We start from the raw sequence: 14,005 nt of genomic DNA, 5'->3' as shown, positions 1-14,005 counted from the left end.
CTAAGCTTAGGCAAGTTAAACCATTTCTTCTCCTGTGTAACATTATCCCCCCCCCAGGACTGCTGCAGATAAATACACCCTCATTCACAAATACAGCTGTACACTTAAATTTTTTTGTTTTCTGATCTCATCTAGAATCCCAGAGACATTTTGGCGAGCATGACTATTAGATACAATTAAAAGCTCAACTGTGATACTTCTTTGTTAATTGCAAACAGCACTGTGATTGTGAACTGTACCTATATTTGCAGAGAGTTCAAGTATTCTCGCATATTTTTAAAACACTCCATATTTGATAGTTGCTGTAAAGAAGAGATACTGAGAAAAAAACTATAGTAAAAATGCATCAAGACCTTTTTTTTTAAAAAACAGAGAAAAAAATCACAGTAATAGTTATATTTTATTTTCTCTTTTAGTTTCAATGTGCAGTATTTTCAGCATTTTTTTTTTTAAACTTAAACATACATCTAAAATTATATGCTCTCCTTTTCCTTTGAGTACAATTGCTTTTGGGGTTGGGGCTCCAAGCTTTTGCTCATCATTGCCCTCATACTGTACAAGACAACACCACAGGGTGTGTTACCTTATCCTTCCTCAGGTTGATCCAACTTGATGGTATGTATACACACACTGATGGGAATGAGAAGCTCACACAAAATGCACATGACAAAAAGCAGCGCATGCTTCACAAATGCTCTGCAGCATTTATACCCAGTTAACTTGAATACAGCTTAAACTTGACTTACGATAGAAGCTCTCCTGGGTATGACTGTGGGATTCTCAAGATTTTCAATGGATACTTTAAGGTAGCATGCACAAAGAGTTCACCTGAAATCTCAGTATTAAGTAAAATTAGCATATTGGACTTTCCCAAAATTTTGCTACATTGCTTACTCTAGTTCTTACAGCAGCTTGCTTTCACTTTAAAATACTTAAATTACCAAAAACTACCAAAGTACTTTGCTCTTTTATAACTTCCATCAATTGTATTCTTATAACCAAAACTGTTTTAAAAGCACAAGAGCAAAGCACCTACCATTGTCACTTAGTTGATTTCTACCTTTAGTAGAAAGTTTAGTTGGGATTGTTCATGGAAAAAGTCTGCTTTATGCAACGAATGTACTTGAATCAGTTCCCCTTTTTCTCCCACCCCATCCCTTTCAATCACCAGGTAAGATCCTGAATGACCAAATTTATTTTAACTGCTTATTGCTATATTTATTGCTCATTATACCCTAAAATTTCTTTTATTTAGGAAGCATAAATGCTTAGCCATGACAGCTCCACAAAAATCTTAAGACAAAGCAGGTCTGCTGCTCTTGGAGAACTGTCCTTGCAGTGTTTTTCACACAACCTCCTTATCTGCTATATAAAGTTAACAGCCATTTACAAAGGAGAATAGCGAGACAGAATGCTCTTAAGGCATATCTACTAAATATCAACAAATTACTTTTAACCCAAAAGGTTCCACTTGTTACCCACTTCGTTTGATCTAAATCTGTTCATCCATTACTCAGTGCTTTAGGAATGCTGCTGGTGGTTAAGAAACAAGCAATGTCTTGGTGCTGAGAAGGCATTCCTACCAAAGCAAAAGTAATACACAATCATCTACAGATGCTTTAGGCAAGAAATGACATCTGAATATACACTTTAGAGAAGATTTAAATGAACTCACATTCAATTTCAACTGGCAAAGAGCATAAATAGTAAAGAAAATACTTTGAAATCTGCAAATATGAACTAGATTACAATGGGTTGTAATTTCTAACTCCTCACTCTTGCACTCAGTGCAAGGGAGGGGGCATGCTGAAATGAAATGTAATCAAACTTTAATAGGCCAGTGGGTAGCTGGCCCAAAAACTGTTTATAAAAAGTTGGCTAGCATACAGTGTTCTTAAAGGACGGCCACATTACAGATTTAGTAAAGCAGGTTCTTTGACAACTGAATTGTAAATGAAGTTTTAAACATTAATCTGTCTTAAGTATGCTCCCAATCATGCCATACCTCTAATCTTGCAAGGTTGTAAAGAAGCCAGTTCCACTGCAAAGCACATTAAAGAAACTGTTTGCTTTGGTTAGCCAGGACACCAAATGTAAGTCTTAAGCCCAAACACATTTCTACCCTGTTCTCAGTGAAAGACTGAACAGCCTGATTTTCAGAATTAGCACATTAAAAACATTCTGTGAAATAAAAATTTGCCTTAAGACAATCTCAACGGACAAGTGATTTATTTTTTTGCTTTAAATCCAACATTGGTATTTCTTCATGGCCATTGTTTTGCTACTACTGTCCCCATCGCATACCTCTTGGCTCTTGTCACTAGAAGCAGGCAGGACTGATTTTAAATATGATTTCACTCCAAAAGAAGTGAGGGTGGGGAAAGCACGTCTAGGAAGTAGACAGGAAAGTGTGCTGCAGGTGAAATGTTAGATTTGAAGCACTACTGGTGTATGTTTCCACACTAGGAAGACCCTTAAGTTACGTTCCCTTCAGGTCACTGAGAATTTCCTAAGAGGAGGTGCCCTTCTTTAGACACTTAGGACAGGTTTCAGGAGGTATACTATGAGAAATCTCCAAGAGAGGTTAAAACAGATGGAGTTATTACTACCAGTGAATCTGTGTGAAGTTAGAACTGACTGCATCGGCTCTAAAGCTCGACTTGAAACGGGTAATGCAAATACTTGCTTGAAGGCCAGCAACAGGCATTTGAGGAAAGGGGGTCTGTCACACCTGATGTTTTTCACCCAGCCGTGCTGACTGCTTAACTCAATGTATTCCGTCACCGGTTGGAAAGATTCTGTGGTAAGTCCCAAATTGGTTTGGAAAGTTTCTTGAAGGGTCTGGCTCCTGTTACCCCAAGGTAAAGTAACCAGCTATTCTGTGTTAATCATGAGGAGCTTAAAATGATGAAGAATTTAACAGTTTGTAACACAACATATACTGTTATATGGTGAGAATATGATTAACCTGATGCTTAAAAAATATATTAAAATCTGTTTTAATTTTGGAAAATAGCTTACAAAAATATCTTCACTTAAACTATATACCATACAAAAACTGACTGGTGTGTGGGTTTACAGTACAAAACGATTATTGGTGATTACAAAAGGGAAGAGTGATCTATACTACCCTTAATGAAAACGCAGGGCATTATATCTCACTGCCTTGAATTCGTCTCTTATCAGAATTAAGATAATTTGAATATAACTCAAAAACTTTCAAACAGTATCTATTTTATTAAACCTTTTTCTGAACTCCTGTTCAGTTTCTTCTAAAAATTACCACAGTGCTGTGGCCCAAGAAAGAAGAGTAACCCAACTAAAGGCAGAAATAATTGCTCTAGATAGTAAGATCTGTAGAGAGCTAAATACAGCAACATCTACAGTTGTTTCTACTGCCCATACTATCAGTTTCCTCTATCAGTTTCTACAAGGAAGTGACACCAGTGGACAATTCCTCTGTAATCAATTTATGGGCAGAAGCAACAATTTTTGGTCTAGATTGGAATTAGTTTAAATACATGGGTTTAATAAATACAAATATACACATCTGTATACATTAAATGTTGTCACATGTGTATAATTTCAACATATACATTATATACAGAAATACATACAGTACACGCTCCTCCTGACAACACTATCTCATTTTTCCAAGTGTCACCAAAAGGTGTGATAAGAAAATGAAGAGAGGTTAAATACAGGATGTGACTGAGAACCAAGGTATCATTCCTCTATAATTAACGAATTATAACAACTACAACTAAAGACAAATGCTGCGCTAGATTTCCCCATGTATGCTTACGAATCAGAGGGGTTCCCTGGGTGGTGAGTAAAAGCTAAATCTGGCCCTGTGTAGTGTCCTGAAATTCATGGATATTTGTAATGTGCTTGTGTCTAAAGCATTATGTATACAACAGGTAATAAAAGAGGTTGTGTAATCTAACACCTTAGCCAGTCCCAAAGTAGACCACTGCAGCCTTCTGATTCTTAACTGCTAGCATAGATTTGTTTACTTGAAAATGGTTTGAATCCAGATGACTCCATGGTCTCAGTTAGGAAAGGTCAAATGGTTATTGACTACTGGGGAGCTTGCACCATTTTGTCCCTTAAAATGCTCTGCAGCAAATAAGAGAAGTTTCTTAAGTATACAAAATGCTGATCCAGAGTAACTAGTCCTCTCTTACCATTATGTCTCAAAATAAAGGAATTCAAAAGAAGCTACAGTAAAGTGGATCACAAGAATGCCTCCTTAGTACAGTCTCTCAAGACAAATTAATCAACATATTCCAATTTTAAAGCACTTTAAGAAAAAGTGAGATGCAAAACAAGATGTAATCTGTACATTAAGATGGATTTCCAAAAGGAACATGAATTCAAGCACAAGGAAAAAAAAAAATGAGGACAATACAGATGTCAAGACATTCAGTAGCGTGGCTTCTGTTCATCTCAAATTACAGCACAGCTCATGCACCACACATCTTACAATTTTACATACTGTACATGATATAGAAATATTTAAGTTAAAATTTCTTTTACTGATATAACTGTACTCAAATTTTAAATCCTGAGAAGAAAAAAGAAAAATGTGTGGTTACGTATGTGCACTATGTCTCCGATATCACCAACACATACACCACAGAATATCAGAAAGTCCAGAGAGAAGAATTACATGCTGGAAGTGTAAATCATGAAAGCCATTTTCTCTTTTCCTTGTTTGGGAGAGACATTAGGAAACAATTTCTATTCTGTACTACACAACAGTATATACAGGTACATAAAACTATGAAGTTTTCTAGTGACTGCAGCTTGCAATAACAGTCTTTCTGTCAGTTTCTTACCGGCTGCACCACAGTGGCTTCAGCTGAACATTAGGAAGAAGAGTAATACCAGTCACCTTGCATGGAGTACTTGCTTATATTTTACAGTTAGCGTGTCTCAGGTTAGTTCCAAACACCACTTGAAAAACACTGACATATTTCTTTCCAGTTACAGGTGCCTGGTGTCAACAAGAAGAACTACACTAGACTTTTCAGATGATTTCCAGTGCTGCAGAGCACTTGTCCATGCATTCTGGAAGTAAAACTGACAGATCCGTATTTACCATAAATGCAACCCCAGATACTTTCTTGATCTTGCGTTCCCCATAATTCATACCAGATTCCAACACTAGTCATGCAGTTCCATTACACATCAAGATGTTCAACATGCTGTGACCTTGTGGACATTTTGCAAACAAGTTAGTAAGCGATGATATGGGGTTCCTGGAGATGCTACCACCTCAAACACCGACTGAAAGGCCCTCCGATCTAATTCTTCATCTATCTGATGTCGGTAGAAGTCTATGGCCACCAAACAGAAGATGTTAACATCCACTTGCTCTGATTTTCCCATTCTGCTGATAATATGTGGAAGACTGAAATATAAAAGTTAAGGTCATAACATGATAGAAACTACTTATCTTTTGGTATAGCAGTTTAAACACCATTCTCCAATAAAATGGTGTATTTTTGAGTTCACCACCAACGTTAAAAGTGCAAAATACTGTTATGTTGCAATTCAACTGCTACTACAGAAATCCTCTTTCTTCATTAACTTCATGCAGTTTCTTATCCCCAGAAACTATTTTTAATCTAGCAGTAGTTTTCTTTATCCACTGGAGCAAACAGTGAAATCAACACCACAGTCACAACTGCTAACAGCCAAAGAGCACTGCTGAGATTAAGAGTCATTAGGAAGTTTCAAACATGACATATGGCCACCTTTTTGCCTGGTCATGAAATGCAACAGTTATTTTTCTGTTGGTTTGTCTGGGGTTTTGTTTGTTTTTAAACAAACCCAGCACTGATACCACCTATGTCTTTTGACTGTTCCAACTGATTTGGCTGACGTCATTCCATTGCCACAGCTCACTACTACTGCAGGACACCTCCAGGGGCACACTTGCAAAATACAGTTTTTATGTACAGAATAATTTTCTTTAATTTGAGATTTTTGGTGTTTGTTTTTCTTTTTTTAAAATATATTTTATCTTGCAGAAGGAATATAGAACAAAGCTTCTAAAGGTCACTGCAAAGCTATCCGACGAAGCTTTTAAAAAGTCCCTCAAAGTAAGGACCTTCCCAATCATCTTGCATAGTCACAAGCAACAGATCTTAAAAGAGTAGTCCTAGATAACTTTGTTCTTATAACCTGTTCAGAAGTTCTCTTTTTTCTACTCAAACCTGAGGCACCAATAGCACAAAATGATATATACCACTAACTGCAGTAAATCTGCCTTTTTTTTTTTTTTGTATTAAACTTGTACTCTTGTCTTTCAAGACTATCAACGTGCTTTACAGAAACACTATATTTACCCAGAAATGGCACACATTCAGTTTTTTTAGGATACATTGCTGAAATCCATTGACTGGTGGAAGCACTGACAAAAAAACAGGAAAGACTCCACATTGCCATTGCCACAGGTGTTCTTTGTGTGAAATTAGAGAGAGACAGCATCACCCAGTCACGGACCATTGAAGACTGTCCAGTGCTATGTAGTGTCTGGAATACCTGCAAAAATATTTTACACAGGAATAAAGACATGGTAGATGAACACGGGAAAGAATTTAGTTTCCCTTGTAAAGGTTCTCTCCGGCAACAAAGCCCCGAAGTTCACAAACCAGATTCCTGGAGACAACTCTGGGTCTAAAGAATTAATGAACACAACGCCTAGACAAAGAGATTCTGCAAAGTCAGCCGGGATCCAACTGGACTCAACATCTGTGCCAAACTGGAGTAAGTTTAGAGAAATACAAGACTTGTCTGATGTCTCTATTTTTATATATCAAATGTGGCGTGCATATGCACTCTCAAGTGATGCACGAGTCCAGTAAGTAGGTGCTGAATAGCAAAATACCCAGAAGCCCAACTGAGTCCACAGGGGCTTGACTATAGAGTTCACAAGGCCAGATGACCCACGCTGGCTCCTTGAGATCCAAAGAGTCTGAGCACCAGGATCACAACTCTTAATTTTCTATTTATTTTCCCATTATCAGCAATTGAACTGTACCGCTGTGAGTTTTGTCTTCCGGGTGACATGGTGATTCTAGCCCTCCATGTCACCCAGAAGACAAAACTCACAGTAATACAGCGCAATCACTGTAACTGGTTTCTTAGATCTAACAAAATTGATATTTGCCCCTCCGATTGAGCTGTCAATTATTTAGAAATCTTCTGAAACATTTAAGAAAAAAAATATAAACACTACCTTATAAACTACTGTTGCCATGAATTGCGGGTAAGGCTGCTGATTGGATAAAAATTCTCCAATAACTTTATTCATTACATCTTGTGGGGGGAAAAAATCATCGAGGAATTGTGGAAGGATCCGAGCCACTACTCTAGCTTCAAAAGGAAATCCCTTTCTGATCCTGAAAATAAGAAAAAAGAATATATTTTATGATTGAATTCCAGTAAATATCTCATTCTTTTCCAGTTTAATTGGCAACAGAAAGAACATTTTACTTTCATCTCTAGATAGGCAAAGAAGTCTTCAACACTGAGAAATCCAAATCTTCATGTAATCTTACTCTAACAGTCTACCCAAAGAGGTCTACTATCAAAACTATTAGAAGTTGTTACAGATGACACGTCCTACCCCTGCTGCCCTTTTTTTACAAAATAGTCAACATTTTTTGAAGCTCTGGAATTGCAAAGACAAGATTTAATAATAGGAATACTGAAAAAAATAAACAATAAACAAGGACAGGCAGATAACTCCTAGTTACCAGAGCAAAGACCATTTATAAGCAGAACACTCATTTCCACTCATAACATACTTGTGTTTTTTATTCAAGACCAGTATGACCAATACATTGAACAGGAAAAGCAAGCTGCACTGCACTGTAAGGAGGGGAAAAGATACTTCAACTTAAAGACAGTCTTACTTAAATAACACTGATTGGAAAATCTTCCTAATAATGTCTGCATCTGTTGATGTGTCAAGATCAAGTTACCATCGTATGATTATTCCCTGCAAGAGTTATTTTCTGCTTGCAGTATTCACGTTTGTTTTGCTAACTCTTAGAGGTGATATTTTCAAAAGCACTCAAACACTGCTCTAGTTCTGTTCTCACTGAGTACAGAAGTGAAACCCTCATCCAGTTTTACAGAAAAACCACTGAACACTTTAAAAAATGTAAACCATTATCCCACAAACTACTATGCAAAATCTAACATGCTATGCTCACTTAAGACAGCTTGAGATTGTCAGATCAAAACAGGGGTTTTGAAATGTTTCCATTAAATGAGTTCCATGCGAATACAGAAGTTTTACTGTACCCTTTCTCTGCAATTACTTAACAGCCTTGGAAAGAGCAACGCTTGGGTGGGGGAAGAGGAAAAAGGTTTTAAACTCTTAGGGTGGTTTGAAAGATTACTTCCCGTAAATTGGATTTATATCCTTGATTATGCAGAAGACATCCTGAAAAGCACTTAAGAGTTTGACCTGAAGGGAGCTGGATATACATTTAGAAAGTATTACGGTTTGTGCAACACACAGTATCAGTTAGGACATGTCTGTTTTCCATTTACATTCCTGTACATTTGTGCTGCCTTCAGCAATTCCATCAGTGTTACTGTATATACTAGAAATATCAACTTTAAGCAACGGTAAGCAGAGAAACATCATTAATTAAGTATTAGAACTGTCAAATAAAAGAAGTGACCACACGGTGCCAAACAGAATAATTTCCTTCTCAGTGCCCTATTATACATGTTTTATCCTCTTACCTGTCAAAAAGGACAGATACTCTTTCCATAGCTACAATCACAGATTCACTGTCGGGAGCAGCAGGATTTGCATCTGTGGTACGACTGGGGCTGATTTTTTCCTTTCCTAAATAAACCAAAAAAATTTGTTACAAGTTTACCGTGAATGCTAAAATAAGACCTTTTTATCCTTGGTAACAAAAATAATGAAGAAAGTTAGCACTGTTAGTAAGCTAGTCTCTCAATACATCAAAGGTATAAAAAAAAGTAAATACCTGTGTACATGCAAGTCAGCATTAATCCAAGTGCTGCCATTGCTCTGTGGGGGCTCTGCACATTCACTCTGTCAACACTCAGTTTAACCAATGATTCACTATCCAGCCTAGAAAGTTGCTCTGAAAGAAGGAGTCGTTCTAATCCTCTCAGGACACAATGATAAATAATGGATGGTGTTGATTCATCACTTCCAGACACCATGACTCCACACATCTGAAAAAGAAAAGAGCCAACTACCTTTTTTTGAGGTGTATTTAAGGTCATCTTCTAGCACCATACCATTGCAGCTAGTATGGACCTGCATCAGGTATTAAGAAAACCTGATGAAATTAAACCCAAAAGCATACCTACACCACAATAAGCTATCTTTAACACTTCACTTGATATGCGGTGATCCCAGGTTACATGACCACCTGTGACTGAAGGCATCACAACATACCTGTATAATTCCTGCAGAGAATTCAGGCCCTACATCAAGTGGGTAATTCTCAATCAAATAGAAAGCAGCTGCACACATTACCAAGATGTGCTGTTGGTTATGGATATTCACACAACTGTAAATAAACAAAAACACTAGTGGTCATTTACATCAAAGCTGTCTAGGTCACAAATACAGACAATATAAACAATCCTTAGAAACACTAAGTATTTTTTCAGATTAAATTTATGCAATTTTTAAACTCAAAGTATCACCGAGATGCCATAGGACAGCACTAGTTACCACAGAAATCCAGTGCAACACAAGAAATTTTTCAGCAATATAATTACGAGCTATCATTGCCTGACTTGTTTAGGAGAAATAAGCTTCACTACTGATCCTGCAAGTCTAATTTCAAGAAGTATACCTTTTGACAGAAAAACAAGGTTTAGGGAACACAATTTACCAGAGAGACAAAAGTCTGAGCTATCAGTTTTCTCACCCTCAAATATCCTTTCACTTCTGTAAATCAAACCTAAAATTGGCTGATCTTTTCAGTGAAAATGCCAAAGCCTGCTTGATACAACAGCCTGCTCTAAAATGTACTGACAACAGCAAACCATAAAGAGCCCTTTCGTTCACACCTAAGCATGCAACACTTTGGGGTGAGGGGACAAAGGGGGGAAGAGTCTTACTGTGCGACTCCTCTCAAATTGGAGAGCAGATACTCGCTGATAATTGGAATGAGTTGCTTCGCTGTCTCATCAAGCAAGTCACACTCAAGGATATAAAGAATTCCATGTAGAGCTCCAATCCGACTTGGCATATGGGTGCTTCTTAGGGTTGATTCCAGCAGTCGACTTACTGGTTCAGCCACAGCTTTATCCTAATACATCCAATGAGAGTATTCATTAGAAGTCAGCACTGGTTCAGTACTGGTGACTCCTGTCATTTGGAAATACTTGGAACAAATCAAAGAGCAGAAAATACGGCACAAACCAGAGCTCAGCTTAAAACCACTTTGAATCAAATATCACAAGATTAATATAATCCGATAAGAGATGACTTGCAGATTAATTAGCAAACTGATGCTATTTTGTTTTACCTGTAAAAAGTTCTCATGATTTAAAGCCAAGAAAACCAAAATAAGAATTAGTTCAGTAAATAATATGTGCTATTAAGAATCCTCTACATATAGGACTTGGATGGTTGAAATTTTATGGCCTTCCAGCTAATCACAAAGGACATTTCTGACTGAAACTGGCTGGTAGATGCCTATAGTCTGCATCCAAAAGAACAGTCTGCCATCCACTCAGCTCATAGTACAGTGTTCCATTTATTTGTTCTCTGAGACCACTGGCACTCAGACCTACACATCTTTCTCTACCACTCCCATGGATCCAGACGAGGGGATCGAGTGCACCCTCAGTAAATTTGCAGATGACACCAAGCTGGGTGGAGTGTTGATCTCCCTGAGTGCAGAAAGGCTCTACAGAGGGATCTGGACAGGCTGGAGCGATGGGACAAAGCCAATTGTATGAGGTTCAACAAGGCCAAGTGCTGGGTCCTGCACTTGGGTCACAACAACTCCCATGCAATGCTACAGGCTTGGGGAAGAGTGGCTTGTATCAGAAATAGTGTGGCCAGCAGGACTAGGGAAGTGATCTTACCCCTGTACTCGGCACTGGTGAGGCCGCACCTCGAATACGGTGTTCAGTTTTGGGCCCCTCACTGAGAAAGACATTGAGGTGCTGGAGCGTGCCCAAAAAAGAGCAATGAAGCTGGTGAAGGGTCTAGAGCACAAGTCTTATGAGGAGCAGTAGAGGGAACTGGGGTTGTTTAGTCTGGAGAAAAGGAGGCTGAGGGGGGACCTTATCACTCTCTACAACCACCTGAAAGGAGGTTGTAGCGAGGTGAGTGTCAGTCTCTTTTCCCAAGTAACGAGCGATAGGAAGAGAGGAAATGGCCTCAAGTTGTGCCAGGGGAGGTTTAGACTGGATATTAGGAAAAATTCTTTCACCAAAATGATTGTCAAGCATTGGAACAGGCTGCCCAGGGAAGTGGCTGAGTCACCATCCCTGGAGGCATTTAAAAGACGTGTAGACATGGCACTTAGGAAAATGGTTTAAGTGGTGGACTTGGCAGTGTTAGGTTAATGGTTGGACTCAATTTTAAGGGTCTTTTCCAACCTAAATGATTCTGCGATTCTATGTTTAGTCTTCAGATATCAAGCTGGTATCAGATACTTCACTCCCTGTTACTAAAGTACAGCAACTTATTGAAATATGCAAAATTTATTCTAAACTGTTAGATTTGAAACGTCTTTTCTTACAACCTATTTTAAGTATTTAGTAGAAATGATTTGTTTTACCTTGTCCCTGTATTCATGAAGTATCTAAGATACAGGCCAGTTTTACAGTTTGTGCTCTCTAGTTGCTCTTTTTAAGTGGATTTTCTATATAACTGAGGACAGGACAATAAACTCTTGATGGAATCAACTCTTTTTTTGCCCTCCCACTAACCTGTTATATTCAGCTGTTTGCTTGTGAGAAGGTGTTATTAGTTCACTGAGTGGGAAATTACAGCCTAGTCAGAACAAGCTGATCTCTAAAACTGCTTCTGCATGTTTGGCATTACTTTCACAGCCTTCCCTTGTACGGTTAGTGCTACAATAGCTACTGGAAGCCCTACCCCAAAAGCCTTTCAAAAGTTTTCTTATCACTATTACCCATATAGTTTTATATTAGTCTTGTAGAGTTTCTAGAAATGCTACCTTCTTCCAAAATAATTTGTAAATTTTTCTCCTAAATAATCCCACTCTGATACATCCATTGGAAAATACTGCTCTCTTGTCTACAGATTCATAAGACAGCAACACATTTAATTAAAAAACTTGCATTAATAATGTTCTTTCCCTAAGTGCAGAACGATGCAATGGAGGGAAGAGTGAGGGAAAGAAAAGGGATACCTCACTATCAAGCTACATATTCATCACATGCACTGTCCCAGTCTCTCATGAGGTTACAGCCATTCACCTGTGATACAAATCTAGCAATAGCTGTTTCACAGTCCTCATTTCTGGCCTGAAATGTAACAAGTGAGTCCAGGGCAAAGATAACACTCAGCTGAGTCAGATAAACCAAAAAGCACATTAAATTCAAACCTCAAAAAACAACCCAAACCAAACAACCTTTCTATTTGAATATGGGGAAACTGGAGATGATGTTTGCAACCTCTGAAAGCCCAGAATCCATATGTTGTTACTTCTTATAGCTGTGCATATCAGCTAAGGGATTTTTGTGGAGACAAACCACTCTTGCCAAGTACATCAGATTTTGCAGCAGAAGCTAAAGATGAGTTAACCTACACACTCATGAATTTGCAATAAACTTCAATAAGAATTTCTTACCATTCCGAGAACAGCAGCAGCTTTACAAGTGGCTGGTATCAAATACTGTACAAGAATCTCATCTTCTGATGGATGTACCTTTCGCAATTCTGTCAATGTTGTATACATCATCTCAAACTGATTCCTTTCTGTAAATAAGTCTGATACTGCCAGAAGCTGTACACAAATTAAAATTGAGTATAAAAAAGCCCATTAGCAGACAGCCAAAACCTGACTTTCCCTTCTAATTGTCAGCAAAAGATTCCTCGATCCATCTATTAAATATGTAAACATTAACTCAAGTGTCTGAAGTAACTATTGTCCAGAATTAATTCCACCATCCATCTCAGAAAACAATTACCTCTAAATGGCCCTTTTTTCCAAACGGTGTACAAAACCAAATCCACTATAGTAAGTGATTCTGGAAAATGAATGCACGCTGCCATTTACAATGTACTAAAACACCCCAAAACACACAATACATACTCTCTTGCAAGGACAGTTTCATTTTAAGTCTTTTATGGTAGTGAATAATGGCTATCAAGACACATTCCACACCCACATTCTTTAGTTTTGCTTCTACGCTTCAATAACCAATTTAATCCTCTAACACATTGTTGTTCAATCTTCATTTTCTTACAAAGAGATAGGATAAACAAAATCCTGAAATTTACTTTTAGCAAGTAGTCAAGTAAAATACTATCATTAACAATAGTGTTTATCATGTAGTAGCAGAATATACAATTCAGATGCTTGTATAGTTTAAATCAGTATAATTTATAGTTGCTCAAATTACATTTCTATACTGCCCATATAATAGCACTGCTAAGAAAAATCAGTGTTTCCCATACATTAAAAGATGCTTTACAAATGCTGCTTAGCTCTGAATATTTGGTAACATATACTCAATTATGACTCTGAATAATAGTTTAGACTTACTGATCGCACCACTTCGCTAATCAAAATGACTGGCGTTCTCTTGCTAGGGTTTGATGGCAATATCCACTGACTATACAGTTCAAGCAAGAACTGAGAACAAGAATGTATATCCACACCAGCCCGGTGTTTCCTGCAAGGCACAATAAGCAAGTGTTAAAATGGCTATTCTTAAGCCCTGCTAAAATACTTGATTTGAAATAACACAGTTATTTACCAGCATCCAATTTATAAAC

General features: G+C 37.7%; 1 protein-coding gene across 2 annotated transcripts in view; it reads right to left on the bottom strand.

Moving 5' to 3' along the window:
• Positions 1-381: 381 nt before the first annotated feature.
• Positions 382-14,005, bottom strand: part of HTT (huntingtin) — an 88,256-nt gene continuing 74,632 nt past the window's right edge. For both annotated transcript variants that reach the window (XM_074822006.1, XM_074822007.1), the window contains 9 exons: positions 13,773-13,902; positions 12,855-13,010; positions 10,141-10,331; positions 9,467-9,581; positions 9,027-9,240; positions 8,773-8,878; positions 7,250-7,412; positions 6,392-6,552; positions 382-5,416 (listed from right to left, as the gene is read on the bottom strand). In XM_074822006.1, coding sequence (XP_074678107.1) covers positions 5,203-5,416; positions 6,392-6,552; positions 7,250-7,412; positions 8,773-8,878; positions 9,027-9,240; positions 9,467-9,581; positions 10,141-10,331; positions 12,855-13,010; positions 13,773-13,902 — 1,450 coding nt within the window. In that variant the 3' untranslated portion in view covers positions 382-5,202. The remainder of the gene's footprint in view (positions 5,417-6,391; positions 6,553-7,249; positions 7,413-8,772; positions 8,879-9,026; positions 9,241-9,466; positions 9,582-10,140; positions 10,332-12,854; positions 13,011-13,772; positions 13,903-14,005) is intronic.

This window comes from Strix aluco, chromosome 4 (genome assembly GCF_031877795.1).
Source record: "Strix aluco isolate bStrAlu1 chromosome 4, bStrAlu1.hap1, whole genome shotgun sequence".
NCBI classification, from domain to species: domain Eukaryota; kingdom Metazoa; phylum Chordata; class Aves; order Strigiformes; family Strigidae; genus Strix; species Strix aluco.
This window is presented reverse-complemented; position numbering and strand designations above follow the sequence as displayed.